This window comes from Pteronotus mesoamericanus, unplaced genomic scaffold (genome assembly GCF_021234165.1).
Source record: "Pteronotus mesoamericanus isolate MK-2021 breed Mesoamerican mustached bat unplaced genomic scaffold, CSHL_Meso_final contig_65, whole genome shotgun sequence".
Lineage (NCBI taxonomy): Eukaryota > Metazoa > Chordata > Mammalia > Chiroptera > Mormoopidae > Pteronotus > Pteronotus mesoamericanus.
Genome location: NW_026555228.1, coordinates 2,545,074 through 2,571,687, shown reverse-complemented (window position 1 = coordinate 2,571,687; position 26,614 = coordinate 2,545,074). Strand labels below are relative to the sequence as shown.

At 39.9% G+C, this 26,614-nt stretch overlaps 1 protein-coding gene across 2 annotated transcripts in view; it reads left to right on the top strand.

The window, feature by feature from the left end:
- Positions 1-26,614, top strand: part of MID1 (midline 1) — a 148,270-nt gene that overhangs the window by 110,418 nt on the left and 11,238 nt on the right. For both annotated transcript variants that reach the window (XM_054581048.1, XM_054581047.1), the window contains exons 5-7: positions 6,339-6,487; positions 13,479-13,606; positions 21,616-21,759. In XM_054581048.1, coding sequence (XP_054437023.1) covers positions 6,339-6,487; positions 13,479-13,606; positions 21,616-21,759 — 421 coding nt within the window. The remainder of the gene's footprint in view (positions 1-6,338; positions 6,488-13,478; positions 13,607-21,615; positions 21,760-26,614) is intronic.

Here is a 26,614-nt window from a genome sequence, read left to right as displayed (position 1 = left end):
ATATTTAAAATAGAAACAATCATTCAAGATACAATAAATTCATGAATTTCTTTTATTATTGCTCATAACTCTACAATATACATAATTAAATCAAATTATCAAGTATTAAGAAGTATGCAGAGATTATAATAGCTAGTGTATGTGTTCTGTTCTCTACAAAATTTTAAAGGTACTTCCAATATTGTATAATGTTTAAATTACTTTTCTTATATAGACTGAAAAATATTTATACATGTACATTGTGATGGTGATCAGAACAGTTAAAGTCAAATCAAATCTAATAGCTGTTGAAGCTGTTATTCTGAATTTACAAATTAATATGAAATTGTTCCCTGGCCAAGGACTGACTCAGATGTGTTAAGAAACTACTTTTCCCCACAAACAAATTGTACAACTTAGAAGAGCACTGAGTATCAGCCCAGAATCCTTATAGGGTATATTTCCTCTTCCTTCATCATGCACTACACCTGTATGTCTGTTAATACCTGACATCTTGCAGGTTCTCAGACACATGACTGCCTGAAATATGGCTGCAATTAATTGTTAATATGCATACAGAGGGTAATTCATTGCTTTAACATGGTTGCGTGCAGGGATCAGCTCTCAGTGCCTGTATTAGTTTATCGCTGCTATAACAGATTACCAGAAACTTGATGACTTAAAACTACACAGATTTATTATCTGTCCTTCTAGAGGTCAGAAGTCAAAAATCAGTCTCACTGGGCTAAAGTCATGATTTTGCCAGTGCTGTTTCTTTTTGGAGGCTCTGCTGCAGAATCCATTTCTTACCTTTTCCTGCTTGTAGAGGCCACGCACATTCCTTGGCTGATGGTTTCTTCATTGTATCATTCCGACCTTCGCTTTTATCCTCACATCTCTTTCTCTGACACAGATTCTCCTGGTCACCCAGATAAATCCAGGATAATATCCCCCATCTCCAGATCCTTAACTTAATAATATCTGCAAAGTCCCTTTTGTCATGTAAGGTGATATATATTTGTGTTTTTTGGTTCTTTTTTATTAAATTTGTTGGGGTAACATCGGTTAATAACATAAATTTTAGGTGTACAACTTTATAGTATGACATCTGTATACTCTGTGGGCTTACTACTCCATGCCTGGTCTTTTTCCGTCACCTTGTATTTGATCACCTTTATCCTCTTCATCCTCCCCCACCTGTCATCCCCTCTGGTAACCACCATTCTGTTGTCTGCATCTCTGAGTTTTGTTTTTCTTTTGTTTGTTTTGTCTGTTCATTTGTTGTTTTCCATTTTATATCCCGCATATGAGTGAAATCATAAGGTTCTTGTCCTTTTCCATCTGACTTATTTCACTTAGCATAATATTCTCAAGATCCATCCATGTTGTTGCAAATGGCACTATTTTGTTTTTCTTATGGCTTAGTATTCCACATATATACCAAATGTAGTATATATGTGGTATATATGTACCACATTTTTATCCAATAATCTTTTAAGAGACACTTGGGTTGTTTTCATGTCTTGGGTATTGCGAGTAATGCTGCAATGAGTATAGGGGTACATACATCTTTACAAATAAGTGTTTTCAAATTTGGGGGGTAGATACCCAAAAGAGGGATTGCTGGATTAAATGGTAGTTCTAGTGTCAATTTTCTGAGGAAATTCCATACTGTTTTCCATAGTGGCTGCATCAATTTACATCCCCACCAACAGTGTGTGAGGGTTCCCTTTTCCCCACATCCTCTCCAACGCTTGTTATTCCTTGTCTTATTGATAATAGTCATTCTAATAGTTGTGAGGTGCTATCTCAGTTGGTTTACATTGTACTTATAACTAGGGATGTTGAGCATCTTTTCGTGTGTCTGTTTGCCATCTGTATACTTTCCTTGGAAAAGTACCTAGTAGGTTTTCTGCTCATTTTTTAACCAGATTATTTGTTTTGTTGTTGTTGTTGTTGAGTTGTGTGAGTTCTTTATATATTTTGGATATTAGCCCATTATTGAATGTATCATTTACAAATATCTTCTTCTGTTTAGTTGGTTGCCTTTTGGTTTTATTCATGGTTTCCTTTGCAATGCAGATGCTTTTCAGTTTGACCTAGTCTCATTCAACCCTGCATTCAGGAGTATGTTTTCCTCTGGAGAGGGACATGCATGAAATTAGAGTGGGACACACAAAGGCTTCAATGCTCTCACTAGTTTTTCACTTCATATTGAAAAATCTAACACTAATATGATGAAAATACTAAGATTTAATAAAGCTGATACTATGTACAGGAAAGTCGATCATATTACTTTTTAAATTGTCTGTTTGAACTATATCACTTTTTAAGAAGAGCATATTTGCCCAGGGACGTTATCTCACAAGACAATATTAGAAAGCAAACATTACTTGGAAAAGACCAGGGCCCTTTCAGCTTTCTCTTGAGTTACTCTTTGGCCCATGACCAAGGACTAGTTGATCCCAAACCCTGGAATTCACAGGGACTGTGTCCCTGGCCAGGACATGTGGTGTCAGTTACACATCGGGAGGAAGAAGAGCACAGGCGCCAACACCTGGGGAATCTGAGGTGCTGATCAGAGAGGGCAGGTGTGGATTGGTGCCCAGGGTGGTGGCTGGCCAGTCTGAGGGCTCTGAGCCTAGGGAAGGGCCCACTGACCAGCACTGGGAACTGGGGAGCTGGAGGAAGAACAGGCAGAATCGTGGAGACCACAAAGGTGAAGTTCGTCTACTTTGTGAATGCCTCCATCGTCTCTCATGCCAATTCCAAGTCCTGGTGGGAACAAGCTCACTGCAAATCCCCTCACTGGGGAGGCTGCCAAGCAGCCGATGTTGTTACACATTAGTACATACTGGTCATTCCTGCTCTCAGAACACTGTGCATTCTTTGAAATAAATAGCCTTTATACTTCCACGAACCGCAGAGTCTCAAGCCATGAGACACCCCAGGAAAGAATTGTCTTATTTCTTCAGTAGTAGGGGATAAATTTCATGTCAACACATGAAAAGCTGATGGAAAATTCCAGATTAAGTAAATTATGCATTTTATGTTCAGATGCAGAACTACAGTAGAAGGCCACAGCTAAAGAGAAAAAGGGTCCTTTTCACCACTTCTATGTACTCTGAATCTCCACGATTTAACTTGGGCTCAGTGTTCAGGCTTTTCTATAGCCTTATAGACACACTGAGTACAGGCCTCATTGTCAGTTTGGATACGTGTGTTAATTGAAGGTCAACTCTATGGACGTGGCAGCTTTGGGATGGGAATCATATATATGCATTTAAAATACATTTAAGGAAAAATAAAGGGCTTCTTTTAAAAGCATATGTAAGGTATAATAAACAACCAATAAAATGACATAAATAGGTCTATGTCCCTACTAAAAAGGACATTCCAACAGACAGAATATTTCCATGATGAATATGGAATGAATTCTAAAAAATTAAACTGTGGCAATCACACTTCCCAAAGAACAAAAAAACAGTGCAGACTTGGGAAAAACTTCCCCTGCAGCAGTAATACATGCATACAGAGCATCTCCTTATGTATCAGGATCAAGTTATTTCTTTTTAAAAAATCAAATTTCATCTTGGCACATTTTTCAAACAATACATTAAGAAAGTGTTTTCTAATGAAGAAATTAGTATTTTGCTAACTGCTCAGTGTCAGATTCTGAAGTCTGCTACCTTGTGGGATAGTGTTTCTCAGAGTGCGCTTCAAATCAGTGCCATCTGATCAGAATCATTTAAGTCCGCAAACTTTTTTCTGTAAGGATCCAGCCCGGATAATAAATATATTAGGCTTTGCCATATGGTCTTTGTTGTAATAGCTCACCTCTGCCTAAAGCTGTAGTGTGGAGTCAGCCCTAGATGATTCATGAACGAATGGATGTGGCAGTGTGCCAATAAAACTTTATACAAACAGGGTTTGTGCTGGACAGAACCCACAAACCATAGTTAGTGAACACCTAACTTAGAGCAGTTGTTTTCTCTTTTATTTTTTTTAATGAAACCTATAATAAGAAATACATATGACATCAAATTCAGCACAGACACATACTCATGAAAAAGTTTTATAAAACATAACTTGGTCTTTATACCAGGAATGCACTCTACTACTTTTCTTTTGTCCTCCTCTCTCCTCTTCTATTTAGTTTTTTAACTGCTAGTCCTGAGCATACTAATGATTCATCACCTACAGATCAAAAAACATTTATGGCTTGTTAAAATGCTGATTCCTGCTGCTCTGCCAATTATAGCTCCTTACCCAGGATATTGGAGACTGACGGCAAACAACTCGTTTTTCTTTTTTTTTTTTAAAAAAAGGCTCCAGCTGATTCTTGTGCACATTGGGTTTGAAAAGCTCCAGTCTGGTCCATTCAAAGGAATTGTACACTGAAGTAAAATTTAAATTATGCCAACAATAGTTTTCTGTAAAACATTCCATATTTTCAAAGGAGGCTCTCATTTTGGCTTGCTTCAATTTATGCATGATTTAGGGCTTTTTTCCTTTTCCACTTATGTCACTTTTAATTTCCAGTATCATGACTGAAGAAAATAAACAAGAAAATGGAGTTCGTTATTTCATTTGTAATCTCTGTGGTCACTAATAGGCGTAGGTCGCTAATGCCGAAAGGATAAGTGATTGACATAAAGTTATTCTAACGGAATATTTTGACCTTATTTTCCTTGTTAGAATTGTATTAAACATCTTCAGTTCTGCCATGTAATTGAAAGCATTCTATATGTTGTATAATTAAATATTCCATTTAGTTGGTTTGTTCTAAGGGCTCGAAGTTATTTTTCCTTCCTCTGACAATTTCTGATGGACATGTTCTCATATCTTGAATTGCACTCTAGATATAGTGATGTTAGAAGCTAAATCTTACTTGGTGTAAAATCAGTATTATTGTATTTTATTAAACTAATGAACACAGTTAATCTGCTGCAGATGGCCACTATAATTATAATGAGTTAAGCCTTTTATCAGGCTTAAATTAACATCGCATACTGTTTGCCCCAAAGTTTTGACACTTCATTCCTTAAATCTTGACTTTCAAGAGTTTTTCTCGCTCTTGCCTGAAATCTGGGGCTGCCGCCTCTCAATTCAGCATTCATTTCCTTTGTTTTCTGTTCTACGACATAGCTGGAATCGGACGTTCCTCAGAGGCCTCAAGCTCTGACATCTCCTTCCTTCCTTTTCTTCGATTAGAGTTGCATGGGGATGATAATGATGACTTGGAGAAAGAAGGAATTCCTTGGAGTTAGCAGGAATTCTGGAGGGAGCCTGAGCCCGCCTTGTCTGGAAGACAGATGAACTGGCCTCCTCCCTACCCTTTCACCCAGGGCTGTTTTCCATTCCGGAGTGATCATAAAGCCGGCCAAGACCTGTCCCGGGCTGTGTGGATCGGGGCACTAGGCGCACGGCAATTCCAATTAGCAGTCTAATTTTATCTTGGCTTCTGGCCAGAGGCTTCATCTCACAGCACATTTCAGACACCAGAGTGAGCGGTCAAGTGGGTTACCCTGGACTTATCTGGGCCTGCCCCAGAGGTTACGGTCAATTACGTTAGAAGGTCGTTTTTAAGTAAGACAGAATCAGGAATTGGAATGGAGGCTGGAACCAAACATGCGTTTTTATCCCAACTGGGGAAATGCTTATCAAAATAGTTCTTAGTTATCAAGCAAGCACAAAGTGCCTGGAAATGACGTTCCCAGTGAGGGGAAATGGCCCAGCTGTGCTTTTTTTGGCTTTCTCTCATCTGCTCAACAGGAAAAATATTAATCAATGGAAAAATGCTCCCTTTCTGTTCATTTAACACGTGAGTTTTAGATAGTGTGGGGAAATAGCAATACCTAATGTTTTTATATCACAATTTTATAACATAGATTGCAAAGAGCTTTTCAGAAAATGGCTTGTACTTAAGCCACACATTTGTGCCTATAGAGAGGTTTTATTTTCTTGATGGCGCAGCTGAAAAACTGAGATAAAATAATGTTCCCAGGCTCTCTACGATCTTACAGTAGTTGCGTGTAATAGTCAGGGGAAGAGGCCTGGCCGCCCTCTGTAACTTACCACTGAACAACACCTTTCTCCCCCATCAACAGGAAAGCAATTCACAGTTCAGTGTTTCCTCATAAAACAAATCAGCGCCACTTCTCCAAGGAGATAAAGAATGTCTAAGACGAGAGTCCCATAACAGAGTGCCACATTTCAGTATCTCTCCTCGCCTGCTTTTTGAACTTTCATTGAAGGATGACTTACACACAATAGAACGCACATATCACAAGGGTCTGCCCAACGCATTTTCCCTACATGAGGACCCCCTTGTAACCCTCTCCTTGCTTTTGTTCAAGGTGATGAGGCTTCGCAAGCTGGCTCAGCAGATTGCAAACTGCAAGCAGTGCATTGAACGGTCAGCGTCGCTCATCTCCCAAGCGGAGCACTCTCTGAAGGAGAACGATCATGCGCGGTTCCTACAGACTGCTAAGAATATCACTGAGAGGTGAGTGCAGGAGCTGTTGGGAAGTTCTCAGCTGCCGGGCTTCTGTGTCTGGGGTGTGATTGGCTGGCCTTGCCCTCGCCTTGCTTCTGTTTTCATTTTCAAGGCTGAGTACCAGGCGGAATAGACGCTTTGAGTTGCTTTGTTCCTGCTAAAGATGCTTCCCTTTGACACGGTAAAGCCTTTTCAGCAGCAGCCTGGAGTTCAAGGCCTATGAAACAAGAGTCCACCACTTAGAAAGAATAAAATCTGCCTGCTTTTAGCAGGGGGAAAGCTTATGATGGCACAAAAGCAGCATGTATTGTGATTCTCAGACCTGATCTTACCATACACTTGATAGGAAAGAATCAGAAAGAAGGCGAAAACATAAAAGGAAATCTTTTCTTCCATCTCAGGGCTCATCTGCTAAAGAAAAATGGGCCGGGCGTTGTTCTCTGCTAGGCCTGTTTTTATTTGGTTGAGAAGCTTTGGCTCTCCTGAAAAGGTCAAGGCCAACTCACATGGGAGAGAAAGGACCAAACTGTCAACCTCACACCTCCTGCTTTTGAAATACCCTTTTTTCCAGTGTAGAGAACATAAAAATGACATTACGTGAATGTTTAGTTCAGTGGTAAAACTGGCAGGGTCAGCGCTCCTTCAGTACACGTACTTGATGGGCATCAAAATTACTGGCCTTCACTGAGGCAAACACCGGCAGCCATTCTAGCGGAGCCAAAGAAAAGCACCTACCACCACCTTAGTGCCATCTCAGATCAATATCAATGGCCTTGACTTTTCATTCATTCTGCTTTACACAGTCAGCTGCCCCTATACAAAGCAATAATAGAATCCTATCACTAGAAGACCCCAGGCAGCTCATTCATGCTGGTCTTTCTTCTAGAGCGGGAATCTGCAAACTTTTTCTCTAAAGGACCAAAGAGTAAATACTTTCAGCTAAGCTAAGGTCTTGGTCCCTACTATTCCACTCTGTTATTGTAGCTCTACAACAGTCTAGGCAGATAATACGGAAATGAATGGACATGGCTGTGTTCCAATGAACCGACAAAAATAGGCAGCAGGCCAGATTTGGCCCACGGGCTATACTTTGCCAAACCCTGGCCTAGGGAAAAAAAAAAATACTCACCATCTTAGGACTTGAATTTCTTCAAGGAAGGAGAAAGAAAACTAACATTTATTAAGTGCTTGCTTATGTTGGACACCGCGCCCTAATTCGCAAAATATCACATAGAGGTAGGCATGGATATTTTCATTTTCACTGTTCTTTCAATGAGAGTAATGTACAGTATTTTTACAAGTCCGGTCTGGTATCCAACTGTGTTATTTCTTATAGTTGAGAAAATTTCCTTCTGTGGCTGGTTAGATACTTATCTTTTCCAAAGCACATGGATAAGAGCTGATTATCATCCCTTTTATATCCTTATTAAAGTGGTCTCCTCCCTTCTCTAAGAGAAGCCAGCTTCTTTCCTCATGACCCCTAGGTTCTAAGTGTTTAATTGCCTTTGCTCTTCTCATCTGGACTGTATCCAATTGCTTTATATTCATCTGAAAATTAAAAATTGCAAATAGCACCAGTATTCCAGTGTACCCAGGACACTCTACTAGACAGTGGTTATGCTTACATCATTCATGGTTTCCAACCGGGACCCAAGAGTACTTTTCTGCAGCTATAAATCATGAGATGTCCCAATGAAGTGGCTACTAAGAGCTGCAGTTCTCAGCAAACACTAAGAGTTAGATCAAGTATAATGAAAAAATTCTCACCTAGCGAGGAGAGAGAATGTGACCCCATAACAGTTAATACAGAACATTTCAGCCCTGGCTGTTGTGGCTCAGTGGATTGAGTGCCAGCCTGCGAACCAAAGGGTCGGTGGTTCGATTCCCAGTCGGGGCACTTGCCTGGGTTGCGGACCAGGTCCCCAGGAGAGGGCGTATGAGAGACAACCATATATTGTTTCTCTCCTTTCTCCCTCCCTTCCCTTCTGTCTAAAAATAAATAAATAAAATCTTAAAAAAAAAAGAAAAGAAAAGAACATTCTGAAAGAAGACCTGCATTTGAAGTACAACACAAGCACATGAATGCCCACATGCGATCTCCCTCAGCGATAGCAAGCCATATATGGTCCCATGCAGCTCTACCTATAATAAGCCCATTCATCAAGAACAGAAATGTAACTGATTTGTCTTTCTACAAATGAGTTGTATAATATACCATATTCTCAAACCTCACTAATATATAGTTCTTGGTGTGATTGTATGTGGACTTGTATAAAATTATGTTAAGTAAGCAAAACCATTCACTAAATCCAGGCCTAAGAAAGGTGGCCTGCTGCTTATGAGAAGCCTAAACCACCATCAAGTTTGAATACATAGTGCCTGTAAAAACGTGCTTGGTGTCTTTGTTCCTCTGTTTCTACATCCTCTCTCCATCTCTATTTCTCAATCCTCTTGGTCAATTCCTGAGCCTTTCTCCTTTTTTAGCAACTGAAATGCAGTAAAAGGGCACTGGGCTTGGACTAGAAGTTGGGAAACTTGGGTTCAAATCCCAGCATTGTCACTTCATAACTGATTCTTTGAATTTATTCACAAGCTATTTTCTACTTAGAAAATAGGGCTTATAATAGCTATCTCTAGCAGTAGGTGTGGTAACATTGCTGACGACTCTTAAGTAAGAACAGGCCTTAAACATCACTGATATTCCATAATGTTTGTTGGATTTACGTTTCCATGTTTCAGTACATCAGTATGACCCTTCTTTGTATGTCTTTATTTCAGTGCTGGTCTCTGTCTACCTGTCTCCATTCTTCATCACTTCACGTTCTTCTCTAGGATGTGACTTCTTGGTTCTTTGCTTCATATTTGTGTCTGCCTTGGGCTTTGGCACCTGTATAGTTCTAAATCATCTTTATTTTTCTATTGAAAGGTGGAAAGCCCTAAAAAAACTTTTAATGCTACAGGCCTTCCTAAAGTCACACTTGGATAACATTTTTCTTCATTGTGAAATCACTTAAACTAGATTCACCTACAAGCTGTGAAAGATTTCCAGTTCAGACACATCAAAAAAACCCCAAAAGGAGAGAAGGTCTCAAGCTTTACATTGAAAGAGATGCATGTGCTTTGGAACCAAGTGCCTGGCTCTGTGCTGTTGCTTAGTAGTGATTCCGGATAGCACCAGCCTGCTCCCTAACATGTGTGAGTGCTTCTGCTCTTAAGTTCCTAGTGGGCAGGATCCACAGCCATACTATTTTCACCATTGTAGCTCCAGCACATAGCACACTGTCTGACATGAAGGAATGAGGGAACAAATCTATAAAACAGGGTTGATTATTCCTACATAACATGGTTGTTGGTGGAATAATATGAAATAACATAGTAAAAATATTAACTCAGCTCCTGCCACAAGATGAACATGCAACAAGTGCCAATTCCTTTTCTTTCCATTCACTATATGGATGCCAGTGGATTGTATCATATACTATCTTCTCAAGCCACACTAATGTATAGGTCTTTGGTATGATTGTACAGTATATGCATTTTTATAAAATTATGTTAAATAAGCAAAACTCTTCACTAAATCTAAGCATAAGAAAATTGGTCTAGTATTTATGAGAAATATAAAATTGAAATCACTTTTAATAGCAAGTTCCGTGCATCAAAAGGATGGTAAAAAGAAAATTCCCTCTGAACAGTGTCCATTTTTCAGAGCTCCTAGGAGGACCTCAGACTCTACAAGGTGACCCCTGTGTCCCTCACCACCACAGGCAGTTCAAGGGTCCCTCAGACTTTCCAGAATACAAAGCCAATAACTCCAGTTGTCAGCTCTGGAAAGATGTCACTTGATTCTATGAATCACAGTGCACATTATGAATGGTTTTTGAAGTGCGTTCTGCAGAGTGTTGATAAGTATTGAAACAACAAGGTTCCTGAGCCAAATGCATTTGGGAAATCCTGAGCTGACCAAAGAAAGCCACGTTCTATTTCTGTAAGATTTTACCAGGTTTTACCACACTGACATGCATTGTAGACCTTCCCCCCAAAGAGAAGCTCAGTTATGTGCCATTGTTGAGGGTTGGGCATGGGACGAGGGGTAGATATTACGTGGGAAGGGTAGAGCATCTTCCCCTGGCATTGGCTATTTTGCAGAAACCGTGTGAGCGGTATAGCCCTAGGCAAACCCACTCTCTGGATAAGTAGCCCCATGTGGCTGCTAGCAGCTGAGTGTCTTGGAAATTAGAGGCATCAAAGTAGACATAGAAACAGGGAGTAATGTGCAACCCGCCCTCTTAAGCATTAAGCTGCAACACAGTGCCCTTATTTGCCCCAACACACATATCCACAAGCACGCACACATGTGCACATGCACACGCAGGGAGGGATATGAGTGTAAAAACAAGGCACTGAAAAAGTGGCGTACACTGATGGCCCAGGTGGAGTTTGGCAACCTATCTGAAAGGCCAGAAGATGGGCAGCAAGGATTTGGGGAATAAAAACATGGCCTAAAATGTTGAATTTGGCAGCTCTCCCCTTGCCTGTCATTCCAATTAAGAATTTGAAATTGTAGCCAAAGATAAATATCTTTCCTTCCATCAAAAAATGTGTTAGTGCTAAGAGCTGCAGTAATCTCCAAAGAGCCTTGCTGTCGGCCTTGGCCTCCCAGGCTTAGGAACTTTCATCCTTTCCATTCCCGCCCCCCGCCCCCCAAAGCTCCCACCATCAAAACAGCAGGCATTTGCAAGAGTGTCTTTTGACCAAAGCAGGTTGCGTTTAATTGTTTGTGGACCATAGGACCAGGAGGAACTTAGGGATGAAATCTATTTCTCATGAGACTATACAGAGGCTTCTGCCACTGGACAGACAAAAGTGCTAAAGCAAGATCACCTGTTCAGAACAACTGAGACCCTCTAAGCTGTTGAGCACAAGATCTCTGGCATGCGTGCCTTGGCAGGGCAATGCGATCAAAAGTTAGACGCTTGTTTCACAAGAACTCATTGCCATTCTCCCTACTGTTCATCATGAAACAGTGAATTAAGGTTTCACTTTGAAATTTTTATTTGAGAAGTTCAAAGGGCCCTATAGCATTTCTTTTTTTAAAGTTTATTTTTCCGTTAGAGTTTACATTCAATATTATTTTGTGTTAGTTTCAGGTGTATAGCATTTCTTTTAACTTTTCTGCATTATTGCAAATATTTTGGACTCTAATACATGGCATACTTTAAGGGCTTAGTATTTGTTAAATATTTGTTGAACAATCCTAGGATCTCTGAGTTTTAAGGAATTTTTCGGTTTATGGGTCATAAGGAAAGCATTTTTAAATTCCATTTGACATCTGTGAAAAAAAGTGCCTAACAGCCATATCTTTATCCATTAGTTTAAATTAGTAGTTGTTAGTCACAATAATTAGCCCAATTCCCTTGGGTGTAATATTTAGCAAACAAAATCAAAACCCTGTTATTCACTGCTTCTTGATGAAAAGGTCAGGTGGTGAATTAAGGTTCTCTACTCTTTTTTTAAAGATTTTATTTATTTATTTTTAGAGAGGGGAAGGGAAGGAGAAAGAGAAGGAGAGACACATCCATGTGTGGTTGCCTCTCGTGCCCCCCTCCCACTGGGGACCTGGCCCACAACCCAGGCATGTGCCCAGACTGGGGATCGAACTGGCGACCCTTTGGTTCATGAGCCAGCACGCAATCCACTGAGCCACACCAGCCAGGGCAGTGCTTCATTTCTTTTCATGGATGAATACTATTCCATTGCATGGATACATTCACAAGTGTAATATGTATAGCCAAGATACATTCTCTTTATAAAATGCAAAGCTTTAAGAATAGTTAGGAAATGAAGAGGAGATATATTTCTTGGGGTAACCAGATTGACATGTTTCTAGATTACATGGAAGAGTATAGGCCTGGAATTCTCCTGGCTGTTGACAGGTAGCTTAGTGGCCTTGTATAAATAAGGATCAATACCCTTAATTAGAAAATAAGTAACTAGACTTAGAGCTAAATCATTTCAATGTTGTTTCTTTGTCCAAAAATTCCCAGCACCCTACGTAGCGTCCTGCTACACATAGTATTAGGTCCTTGGTGGTATTTATCAAACTTAACGAAGTATTAAAATCAAGAAGAATATGAGTTTAACACAGTTTGATAAGCTCAGAAGTGATTTACATCATGCCACAATTTTCTTGTTTTTAAGAGAATCACTTGCATTTTTTTAATTAGGCAAAATGTTCTGACTAATCAATTGAGAGTCCATAGCAGGAGACTGATACTGGTGTACCTTGCTGTATGGTCTATAAGTGAGAAGTATGACTAGCAACCCTAAATGAAAAGGGGAAACAGTACATCCATGGGGGGACTTTGTGAGAAAGCTCATGAATATTTTCCATGCCATCTGCTGGGAATATGGTGCAAGAAAATGAATACAAGGAGAATAAAAATGAGCCAGACAAGAACTCCTTTTTTAATGTTTATTTTAAAGAGAGGCTAGTAATTGATTAAACTAATCCAATATCTGGAAACATTCTTTTTTAATCTTCACTTTGCCTTTTATGCAGTTTGAAATTTTGGAGACTCCTCTTTGAAGTGGAGCACGGTTGGGTCTGAAAGGAACAAACAGTTTCCCAGACAGATGTGTGAAGAAACGCCTGCAGCTATGTGCTTCTTGCGGGGTTAGATGTGATGGGACCAGGCTGTTAAATACACAGCAACATGAAATATGAATATTCTTTCACCTCCACGGGGAATTCCCACCCCCCATAGTACAAAGGAAGGGGGAAGCATTCTGCTGTTTTTCCAGTTCCTTTGCCTTTTCTTTAAACTCGAGTTCATTTGCATTGTGTTGCTAGGTTGTGCTGTTCTGAGAGTCTTTTTAAGGCTCACATGTAAAAACTGCACTATTTTGAAATGATATTTCTTTTCTGTGATTTTTTTCATTCCTATGCACACAGTGAAAGCCATCTTGACATTTCTAAAAAGTTGTTTTGTTTAAATTACAGAGTCTCCATGGCAACTGCATCATCCCAGGTTCTAATTCCTGAAATCAACCTCAACGACACATTTGACACCTTTGCCTTAGATTTTTCCCGAGAGAAGAAATTGCTAGAATGTCTGGATTACCTTACAGGTATTGTCTTTGTGAGGTTTTGTGTTGTGGTTTTGTTGTTGTTGTTGTTGTGTTGGGGTTTTTTTTAATGTTGTGTATATTCAGTGATACAAATACTTTGCCACCAGATCAATTCCCTAAAAACCAGAGATGGAGGCTTCTGCTTTAGGAATGGAGTCTAATGTTCCTGGAAACAATTTCTGGCAGTCTTTTTCTTCAACCAGAACAACATAGTCCAAGACTAATTGGGGATACGGGGAAAAAAGAGAATCTCAATCATTAAATGCATGCTTACTACCATTCTGCTCCCTCTCAGAGTGTGGGTGATACAAATAGTAGTCTTGTTGCTCATCAAAGAGATGCAGAGGGTAGCGTGGCTATTTTCCATTTCATGTCAGCAAAGCACCTGACTCTCACAGTGCCTTGGCAGAGAAAAAAATGATAGCTAACTTTGACACTAGCATCACCATGCTTCAGCTCTTTGTATTTGTGACCTTGTTAAATCTTTGTAACATCAAATTGGAATATTATAATCCTTATTTTGCAAATGATGGAGGTCATCTATGTTGCTGGAAGCCAGATAGCTAGGGAGCGGCAGAAGCAGGATTTGACTTGGATGTGTACAGATTCCAAAGTCCTCTGCTCTTTCTAGTAAAAGACTGAATTTCATCTTGGCAGAGGTCACCATGGCAAACAGTCCCCAAATCACGTTTGGATTCCTGGTATCATGTTTCAATCCTGAGCTTTCTGATAGGTATGACTTGGGGGAGGGGGCAAACTTAAAAAACCCAAAGAACCACAATAAAAGAAAACCTCAGGCTGCTCCCATTCCTAACCGTGTTTCCAAACTTTTATTTGCTGTTAATCTCTAAAGTGGGAACTGAAAACATTCGCTGGTAGAACTTGGACTGTTTAGATGGCCTTGTTTGTGTTAGCCAAAGCCACCGGTGCCTGTGACTGCAGGAAGGTTCCATGGATACAGTGAGGCCAGATGTGGCCTGAGCTCAGGCCGTGTAGCCCTCAAGAAGCCACATCCCTAACTGAGCACAGCGTCAGCTTCTCAACTCTAATTCCACGTGTGTGTGCTTGCAGGAAAGTGGAGCAGGAGAGAGGAAGCATTGTATGGTGTTTGTTTTCACAGTCTGTGCATAGAAAGCAAGGAGTTCTATATTCAAGGAGTGCTGTACCCAGATCAGTTTTTTCTTTGCAAGGGCCTGAGGTGCTGTTTTTAGCCTTTCTGCATTGACGAGGAAGGCAAATCATCCTGCAAACTTCTTATGTCATTCTTCTTTCAAACTATACCAGTGTTATTAAAGAAGAAAGAAATCAACTCACAAAGCATTTACCATAAAGAGCCAAATTTGGTTTCAAGTATTTATGAATATAATGCTGTCCTTTTTAAGCTTTTAACTCTCAGATCTATGTAAACTAACACTATCTACTAGCACTTTATGGGAAACATTCTGAATCTGTGCTGTCCAGGGTGGTAGCTGCTAGCCACATGGGGCTTTGGAAAACTTGAATTGTCGATAGTGAGTTTTTACTTTTACTTAATTTTATTAAATTTAATTGAAATGTAAAGAGGCACGTGTAGTTTGTGGCTAATGTATTTGACAATCCAGGTGCAGGAACTTCTCTGACTGAGCTGTTGTTCATGAGGGCCTCCTGTTAAAAACCTCCTTTTTTAAAAATAGCAGTTGGCAATGAGTATGGGCGCAACAACAGAAAACCAAAATAGCAGTGACTCAAACCACCAAGGAGTGTTCGTATCCAGAAACAGGAGAGCAGAGACATGGGATCTAAGGCGGAGCCACGGCTCAGCGATGCCCTCGGACCCCAGGCTTTCTCTTTTTCTGCTCTGCCATCTTCATTGTGTTGCCTTTTGGCCACATGATTGCAACACGATGACTCCACCTCCGAGTGCTATACATAAAAAGGGAGGGGAAGAGGGGAAATGATGACCAGAAAAAACCTCTGTCAGCCAAGTTTGTCTTTGTTTATCAGGAAAACAAAAAGCTTGCTCAGAAGACCCATCTAACAAACTTCCACTTGTGTCTCGTGGGCCAGATCCATCTTGCAAGGTCATGCCTAAGGGCAGAAAAGACTGAAAAAGTATTTGGTCAGGCATATGGCCGCTCTGCACAAAGTCAGTGTCTCGTTGATAACAGTATGTCCTCCCCATGTCTCAATAGCTGTTTAATAGTATTTCAATCGTATATGCCCATTCTAATCTTTATGTGAATGCCCAAGTGCTGATTAAAGGGGAAATTGTGAAAGTAGTTTGCACTGACGAGTAACATGAACACCATATATCATCCCGATGGCTGTTTATGCCAAACTAAAGACCATATGGGGTACCTGCTATTATGCCTTCTTAGCTGTCAACTTCAAATACAAATTTGGCCCATTTCTAGACATAACATCAATTCTGGCCATAACATATGATGCTTGGCTGATATTGCCAAGTCCAAATAGTTTATCAGACATTTGTAAGCAGGAAATGAAGTGTTTGTGGAGTATTAGCCCACCATTCCTTGTGTCCTGTTTATGGTAGAGGCAAGAAAATACTAGTTCTGGTCCTGATGCTGTGAATATTGAAATTGGCAGCATGTTCCTGTTCTCATTTACAGTAAATTGGGTATTGACTTTTCAGGACATACCCATTGGGTTTCTAATCAAAACAGGGTTAGCCTGCCTGCCTGTAAAAACAAGATTTTCTCCCCCTATGACATGCCTCTAAGTGGTATGTCAAGTTAATAACCCAGAGAGGTGACATTTCCTCCCTGACTGCAGCTACTGCCATGTGTCTCACAGCTACTTGCCTCTTTTGAACATGAGTTTTCTTTATATTTAATCATATATTGCAATGCAGAAAGAACAAAATCGTTCCACAATGGTTAATGGCAAAATAATTCAATAAACTATTTAGATTATAGGAGAATAAGTATTTCTCACTGATCCGTGCAGGATGACCCCACACTAATAGGGACCACACAGACAACATGCATGTTTTACAGTGCAGCTGGGCCTCTCCCACAGAATGCATCTCCTGAATACTGTCCCTGATTCATCCACATCAAAGTCACCACATACGACATTACATCTTGCATGTGGCGACTTCAGGAGACAAATGTATAAATATATATTCCAGAAAAAATGCTTTAAGGGTTCTGTAGAACCCTCTTATTGTAATGTACAACTTAATGCACTGCCTGCCACATGTAGGTATTCAATAACCAATAGGCAAAGCTGGGCTAATTGACTTTTTATAACAGTCATAAAAGTCACTTGTTTTGTATGACATTTGTCCCGGATGTCTTCAGGTGGCAAAGTAAAGAATATTAAAATAATCAGTTTTAAATTTACCATTTTCAGAAATTTTCTCCCGTCTTTGGATTTTTTGAGAACTCATGAATCCTGATCAAAGTTTAGAGCATAAACGAACTCCATAATAGCGTAAGCAAAGTTGCTACTAACCTGTAGAATCCAGATATGTTTCTCCTTTTGAAGTTAGGTTATTTTTTATTGAATTTACTGTGATGACATTGGTTAATAAAACCACACAGGTTTCAAGTGTACAACTCAATAAAACATCATCTGCACACTGCGTTGTGCACTCACCACCCAAAGTCAAGTCTGTTTTTGCCACTATTTATCCCTTCTTTGCCCACTTCCACCTCCCCTCACCCCTCCTTTCCCTCTGGCTATCACCATACTGCTGTCTGCGCCTATGTGTCATGTATATATTGCTTCATCCCTTCACCGTTTTTCACCCAGCTCCCCAACACCCCCCCCGGACATCTGTCAATCTGAAGTTAGGTTCTGGTGTACAGAGAATGGAAATAAAGACCTGGATTGATCCTCTAAACCAGCAGTCAGCAAACATTAACTGTAAAGGGCCAGATGGTAAATATTTTAGGCTGTATAGGACATATGGTTACAGCTAACTCAACTCTGCTGTTATATAAAAGCAGCCATAGACAATACATAAATGAATGGGCGTGGCTGTGTTCCAATAAAACTTTATTTACAAAACAGGCAATGGGCCATATTTGGCCCAAAGCCATAATTTGCCAACCCTTGATCTAAAATATTATTGCCAGTGCAAAGCACTCACTGCCTAATCTTTTTCTTGCTCACAAACTTCTCATAAAACCAGTTACTGAAATCAATCCAGTAGAAGTCAACTTAAAATCAGTATTTCAGTAGAATTTAGGCTTCTCTGCTACAGAATGTGTTTAAGACATAAAACAGCAGCCTTCTCCAGTGATAAAGTTAACCAAATGCCAAAGAATCATATTTTCCTTGGGGAAGGAAAATGTATTTCTTAGATATGATGGATTGTTAATCTTGTTCTTAATTTGAAATACCACCTATAAATTGAAAAATGGGAAGAAAATAGGGCCACACTAATAAGTTTTTTTAAATAAGGAATCAAAACATTTAACGAAAGAAAATCTTCAAATAGTTATTTGGCTTAGTTGTTATGGAGTAACAAATTCTGCTATCTTTCCAATTAGGTGCAATTTTAAATATAAAAATTCATTATAGAATTGTACACTTGAAACCTATATAATTTTATTAACCAATGTCATGCCAATAAATTCAATAAAATTTCTTAAAATAATAACATGCTAATAATAGTGCAGTTAGCAGATACCCTTTTCACACTAGGCATAATGTTTACTTTGGAGCTGAGTTTAATCTACTTATCAAGTTAGGTAATTCTTTCATTTGTTTTATTTTTTAAAATTTAAATTTTTATTGATATTTTAGAGAGAGGGGAATGGGTGGGGAGAGACATTGCTTTGTTGCTCTGTTTATTTATGCATTCATTGGTTGGTTGTTTTGTGTGCCCTGACCAGGGATCAAACCCACAACCTTGGCATATCGGGATGACATTCTAACCAGCTGAGCTACCTGGCCAGGGATATCTTATAACATGAAAAAGTACATTATGTGGCATCACATAGCTCCAAGGTTAACAAACTTTGGCTCACACGCCCAGTCTAGTCCTCACTTGTTCATGTAAATAAAGCTTTACTGGAATGTGGCCATGTCCGTTTGAGTACAAATCACCCAGCTGCTTTCATGATGCAACGGCAGAGTTAAGGCGTTGCAACAGGGAGCACAGATTCTAAAATATTTACCTTCTAGCCTTTGACCAAAAATGTTTTTCATCCCCCCAAAGTGGATGAAATTACAAAAATTTATCTTGATTACTTTTTAAAAATTTTATTGATTATGCTATTGCAGTTGTCCCAATTTTTCCCTCTTTGGCCCCCTCTGGTAATTCCCCCACTTTTATTTATGTCAGTGGGTCATGCACATAAGTTCTTTGGCAACTCCATTTCCTATAATGCTCTTAACCTCCCCCAGCTATTCTGTAACTACCAATTTGTACTTCTTAATCCCTTCACTTCCCCCCACCATTCTCCCCCAGACTCCCCTCCCCACCTTACTGCCCACCATCCCAATGTTCTCCTTATCTGTGATTCTGTTTCTGTTCTGCTTGTTTCCTTAGTTTGTTTTTTAGGTTCACTTATTGATATTTATGTATTTATTGCCATTTTAATGTTCATAGTTTTGATTTTTTTTTCCTTAAATAAGTCCCTTTAACATTTCGTGTAATAATGGCGTCTTGACGATGAATTCCTTTAGCTTTACCTTGTCTGAGAAGCACTTTACCTGCCCTTCCATTCTAAATGATAGCTTTGCTGGATAGAGTAATCTAGGTTATAGGTCCTTGCTTTTCATCACTTTGAACACTTTTTGCCAATCCCTTCTAACCTGCAAAGTTTCTTTTGAGAAATTAGCTGACAGTCTTATGGGAACTCCTTTGTGCATAACTCTCTGCTTTTCTCTTGCTGCTGTTAAGATTCTGTCTTTATCTTTAACCTTTGGCATTTTAATTATGATGTGTCTTGGTGTGGTCCTCTTTGTGTCCATCTTATTTGGGACTCTGGTTGCTGGACTTATATGTTTATTTCCTTCACCAAATTAAGGAAGTTTTCTTTTAGTATTTTTTCAAGTAGATTTCCAATTTCTTGCTCTTTCTCTTCTCCTTCTGGCACCCTTATGATGCAAATGTTGGAGTGCTTGAAGTTGTCCCAAAGATTCCTTACACTATCCTCGATTTTTTGGATTCTTTTTTCTTGCTGTACTGATTAGACGTCTTTTGCTTCCTTTGTTCCAAATCATTGGTTTGATTCTTGGCTTCATCCACTCATCTGTTGAGTCCCTGTAAATTATTCTTTATTTCAATTAGTGTCTCCTTCATTTCTGATCGGATCATTTTTGTGCTTTTGAAGTACCCACTGAGTTCATTGAGCATCGTCATAACCAGTGTTTTAAACTTTGAATCTGATAGATTGCTTATCTCCATTTTGTTTTGTTCTTTTTCTGGAGTTTTGATCTGTTCTTTCATTTGGGCCATATTTCTTTGTCTCCTTATTTTGGCAACCTCCCTGTGTTTGTTTCTATGTACTAGGTAGAGCTGCTTTGACTTCATGTCTTGGTGTTATGGCCTATTGTAGTGTGTGTCCTGTAGGGACCAATGGCACAGCCTCCCCTATCACCCAAGCTGGGTACGGGTACTCAAGGTATGCCCTTCATGTGGGCTGAGTACATTCTCCTCTTGTAGTTGAGTCTCAATTGCTGTCAGAAGGTCAATGGGAGGGATTCACCCAGGCCAGACAGCTGGCAAGACTGGCTGTGACCACTGGCCAGCAGCCACACCCCTCCTTGGCTTGTGGTCTGTAACTGTCCACTGGGTGAGCAGGCTCTGGGGTTTCCTGGGTGGTGCAGACCAAGGTCAGCCACCACCTGTGTTCTGTCTGGGGCCCTTTGTGTAAGGTACAAAGAGATCTGCAGATGGCTGCTGCTAGTGCCAGGCCTGGGGCCACTCGGCGAGATGAATGGGGCCTGGGCTCAGCTGTTGCTTGTTTGAATGTATTTAAGAAGGTCTGAAGCCTGCATCTAGCCCAGCCCTTCATATGGAAAAGCCACTGTTACCAGCTTGGGTAGGCCCATAAGTTGGATGGGACAGAACCTCAGGTAATCATCCGGGCAGGGTTATCCGTGTGAGCCAGGTTGATGGAGACTCAGATATGGTGATGCCACACTGTGGCTCTGTGGGTGGGGGTGCTCAGAAAAGGAACAATGGCTGCTGTCTGTGGTTCTTTCTGGGAGGAAGCTGTCCCCCAGCTGTCGCCATAATGCCAGACACTTCATTTCCTCCCCATATGCCACTGGTGCCATTCAAGGTGCTGCCTTGGTGCTGGAGTCTAGATGGAGTGAGTCTGAGTAAACCCATGTATGGGGGTGTCCAAGGGAGATACCTGAGAATTCCGCAGTTTCTTTCACCGACCCAAACCCCACTGATTTTTACAGCCAGAAGTTATGGGGACTTACCTTCCTGGCACTGGAACACTGGGCTAGATGACCTGGTGGGAGCCTGGGTCCCTCGCTCCTGAGATATACCTCCATTTTATATCCACCACACGTGGGTGTGGGACTAGCCTGTTCTGCATCTCCATGTCTCTACTCTTCTACTCTTCCTACCCGTCTGGATGAATGTGGTTTCTTTAATTCCCTAGTCATCACACTTGCATACAGCTCGATTTTCTGATGGTTCTGAGTGATATTTGTTCTGTAGTTTAGCTATAATTTTGATGTGGTTGTGCAAGGAGTCAAGCCCTGTTTACCTACACCTCCAGCTTGACCAGAAGTCCTGTTTACATTTTGTTTAACATGTTTTTTTTCATGGATGAGAGAGTATTGTTTGTTTAATCTTCTAAACATGCTTTCAGGATAAACAGAGATAAGTTCACATTGGCAGTTTGAAGTCACAGTACTCATTAAAAATCACTCATAACAAACCAACCAAATGTTTGGATTGGGTACACCATATCTAAGATAGTAGTCCTGCTAGACCTGTTTAGAAAGGCCTGCTTTGACTGTCAAACATGTCTGAAATGTATCCCAGAGGTGAATGCTTCTCCACTGATGAACATTCTTGATGCCCACAGCTCCCAACCCTCCCACAATTAGAGAAGAGCTCTGCACAGCTTCCTATGACACCATCACTGTTCACTGGACCTCTGATGATGAATTCAGTGTGGTTTCCTACGAGCTCCAGTATACCATATTCACTGGACAAGCCAACGTTGTTAGTGAGTATCGCACACCCTGTTGATTTCTCTGTCTGGTGACAGTTTCCTGATAGATTGTATTTCTGAATTTAAACATCAAGGGAAGACAAGGAAGGAAAGAATGCACAATATTTATTGGCTTGTCTTTCCAAACCAAGGAGATGATAACATACACTTGTACTATACCAGTAAAAATAACTGGCCAAATAGCGATGAAAATTAATGATCTTTAGCAATCCACATAGATGAATCTTACAGACTATTTTTTAAGCTTTTATTTATTTATTTTTAGAGAGGAAGGGAAGAAGAGAGAGAGAGAAATATCTGTGTGTGGTTGCCTGTCGCACACCTCCTTCTGGGGACCTGTCCTACAACCAAGGCATGTGCTCTAGACTGGGAATCAAACCAGCGAGCCTTTGGTTCACTGACCAAGATTCAATCCACTGAGCCACACCAGCCAGGGCCAAAAGAGAAAGAAGCAGGAAAAAAAAGAATATATGCATGTATACATTCCTAACTCAAAAATAAAAATAAACTATTTTGCTTAGAGATGCATTACATAAGTGGAAAAACTATAAATAAAAGTCAGGATGATGGTTACCTCTGGGATGCAAGAGGAGTGGCACCACTGGAAAGAAATACATGGTAGTTCATGGGATTAACAGCACTTTCTGGTTATATTCTGGTTATTTGCTGGTTATAGCATACATTTAATTTTATTTATTTTTCTGAGTGTTATTTCACAATTTTTTTTAAAGAAAAAGATTTCATAAAATGAATGGCCAAGGAAGACCAGATACCTGGTCTCATTCAAAGGAGAGCAGGGCCATCATTTGAAATGTTACTAATTGGCCTCCTCTTGGGAAGAACTGCAGCCCTTACTTGAAACAGAGAAGGCTCTCTTTCACTGAGGCCCATGAGCTGTTAGATATCAGAAACAATTCAATGATCTCACATGGCAGTAGCTGGCTAGAAAGACGATAACAGAGGAAACACTCGTCCCCACCCACAGTTATTTAATTTGACTTGAGTAAATCGTGAAAGACCAGAAGAATTGACTTTTCAGGAGAACAAGCTTGAAACTTCTTTAGCAAATAAAAATAGAATATGTCAAAGTAGAATAGAAGCCATTTTTCAACAAAGAAATCTTTTGAATAAATTCATATCAACTTAACATGCTCTTATTATATAAACCTATTCTCTCTTAGATACACTGTTCTTTCCTAGCACAAGTAAATCTGAGGTACGTCATGCTTAAAATAAAAATTTGATTTAAGATTACTTAAAACAGACATGCCAAAATACCCCACCTCTAAGTGACTGAAGTATAAATGACCCATGCCCAACAAACGGTTCCTCCTGTCTTCTTCATATCCCCTTTTCCAAGCTTCCCCTCCTCAACCCTCTGCCCTTCCACTCCCTAATTGGCCAAACTTGGAAGCTTTTATGAAAATCCCACCAGAAACTGTATCAAACATTCATTTTAAAAAAGATGATGCCCTGGATGCTGCGGCTCAGTGTACTGAGCACCAGCCTGCAAACCAAACGGTCGCCAGTTTAATTCCCAGTCAGGGCACATGCCTGGGTTTCAGGGCAGATGCCTGGGTTTCAGGGCAGGTCCCCAGTAGGGGGGAGCACAAGAGGCAACCACAGATTGATGTTTCTCTCCCTCTCTTTCTCACTCCCTTCCCCTCTCTAAAAATAAATAAATAAAACCTTTTTAAAAAGATAGAAATTCCAAGACAATCACAAAAGGACATCATGAAGGTCTGAAAAGAGCAGATACAAAATGGAGGGATGATTTGCTGCCAAAAAAAAAAAAAGAAGAAGAAGAACTGGGATAAATAAGGACTGCTTCACATTCAAAAAACAGAGAAGGTTCTCTGAAAACACACAGAGGATTGATAGAAGCAACATCTGTTGATGAGCAAATAATGTAACCAAAAAAAGAAACATTTGGAGTCATTTTATACATAAAAGTTGCTTCTTAGCCCACATAAGGAATGTTATATTTCTCTGAAATTGTTTTTGCTTGATCAAGGAAAAATTATATCAGTTTTGTATAGTTGCATAAGAACGTTTCCAAAACTTAGCATCTTAAAACAACAGTTATTATTTCAGTGTCCATGGGTCAGGATTCTGGGCACAGTTTCTCTAGGTCTTCTTCTTAGGGTCCATAAGGCTGAAATAAAAATGTTGGCTCAGCCACACTGTCATCTGGAGGGCCAATTAGAGAAGAATTCACTTGGCTCCCTCAGGTTGCTTTAAGAATTTATTTCATTATGATTGTGAAATTCATGGAAGCCAGTGAGAGAAAGAGAGAGAGGCTTTGCTACTTCAAGTCTCTTGCCTCTCAACCCTTTACAGAGCTTGCCTGATTAGCTCACACCTACCCAGAATAGTCTTTCTTTTGATTAACTCAAAGTCAACTGATTAGGGACTTTAGCTACATCTGCAAACTCCCTTCACCTTTGACATATAATATAATATCACAGGAATGATAAAGCAGGTAAGACCTTTGTCCTTTGCAGTATCTGTTAATTAGAAAGCAGGTCACAGTTCCTGCCTACACTCAAGGAGAGAGAATTATACAAAGTTATGAATAGTATGGAGTGGGAATTATGGAGGCCAACAAGTCCATGTCCACCACACATGGTGATGTCTCTCCTGAAATTTCTTGAATCAAATTACCATGGGCATTTAGACAGTACATGTAGTCTTGGCCTGAACTGATGAGCCCTGTATCAGTTGGTTTTTGCTGAATAGCAAACAGCCACAAAACCTAAGTAGCGTAGAACTGTAAATGTTTATTGCTTGTGCACGGGTAATCAGCTGGGGGTCAGCTAGGAGGTCCTGCTGATCTTGGTTAGGCTCTGTCACATGTCAGGCTGATGACTGGGGCAACTCAAGTGTTGCACAGCTCTCTCCTGCAATCGAGCTGAAGCGTGTTCTCCTGATGATGGCAAAGGTGAAGGTGTAAGGACAGGCCCAGTTGTACACATGCTTTCCAAGCCCCTGTCTTTGACATGCCGTTGTCCAAGCAAGTCCCATGGGTGAGCCCAGAGTCAGAATGAGAGGGTGTACAGGGTTATATGGTAAAGGGTGGGGATATAGGGCGCAGTAAGGAAGTGTAGCCAGAAGGCAATCTACTCTAGAACCCCGTCTCCATACCAGCTCTTCACCCCATCCCCTAAACAAAAGGAAGATATCTATTGCTTGAAACTTAGAGTTTCTCAGGTCGCTAAATGTGGCTAACTTGACTTCCTTGCTGTTGGCATGGAAAATAATACCAAAACAAGACGTATAAATGGAATAGATGAGAATGGGCTGTGTCTGCAGAAATCCAACGACAGCAACACTACTGAGCATAATGAACTCAGAGCTTTATGCTGGATTATTCCAGAAAAGGTATTTTGTTTCTGGAAACCAGTTGCCACAAGAAAATAAAGACAAATAGCTTGATGAAGATTATGGACCTGACTTATTTAATGCACAGATGCCAGAAAGGCCCACTTTCCCAGGATGAATGGAAAATAATGAACGTGCAGGTGCTCATCTTCCTGGGATGCTCTCATCAGCTTGTTGGTATCAGGATTTGTTCATCTCTTTAATGTACGGTAAACCAGTGTAGTAATGTCCTGATGCCTACAGGATTAAATTGCAACAAAGAAAGAATTTAGATAAAAAGGGACCTGAAACATGAGCATTTCAAATTATTTTCTTTTTTAATAATACTGTACCTATTTGTAGTGACTGAGGGAGACCCGCATTTGAATCCCAACTTTGGACTTCACTAGCTCTATTACTTGGGGAAAATGATTTAACATCCTCTGAATCAATTTTCTCCTCTGTAAGGAGAAGTAGTGTTTTAAACTCACATGGTGCAGATAACAAAAGTAAAGGCCTTAGCTCTATGTTTGCCACAGTGGTAGCACATAGACATTCAAAGTTATTATTCCTACAAAAATATAGACTACACTCATCCATCATTACATTTTTTAAAGGCTGATATTTTTGTGATATGATAAAGGTCAATAATGTAATTTGCCAGGGTAATCTACATGATAGCATTTTACACAATCTTCATGTAAAAGGCCTTCCTTGAATGTTGTTTGACCATCTGTCCTATCATTTGGAGGAACATCCTTTGCAGAGCTTTAAGTGAATGACAAGATGTAATGTTGAAAGTCTACTGCAAATTAAAAGATATGACGCCCCCAAAATGGCTGCAGCTCCTTATGCCACCAGCAAATCTACTGTCTCTATTTCATGGTTCCTTCACTTGTCATAATAAATTCTAGTTAATCGCCCCAACTGACTTTATTGAAGGAGAATTACATAATATTTATGGAGCTTTTTAATCTTATAAGAAGGTTCCCACTAATCAAATTCATACATTTACATGCAGAATTAATGACATTGCCAATTTTTATTTTTCCCTTTTATTAACAGATTAGTGATTGCAGGTGTTAATGATTTTATTAACACATAGACATTAATTTCATTTTACAGTGTTGTCCATGTGGTTTATCCAAAACTGATTTTTAAGTTTTTTAAATTGTTGTTCAATTATAGTTGTCCCCTTTTCCCCCCATCACATCCAAAACTACTTTTAATGGATCATTTAAAATCTTAAATCAGTGACTTTTCCAAGCAGCTTATCTTTATTATTAGCAAAAGTCAAAAGATTCATTTCTTCATGATTTTAGGGCAAAGAAGTTTTCTGTATTTAATTTATTTTAGTCATTTTGAAAACATTCACAAAAGCCATTAAACATATACTATTTTTATGGAAAAGAAAGAAAAGAATGTTCACTTCTGTCCAATCTGTTAGACAAAGGATGTTAGAAGTGGTGTGCAGCCTCTCTGAAGGGTG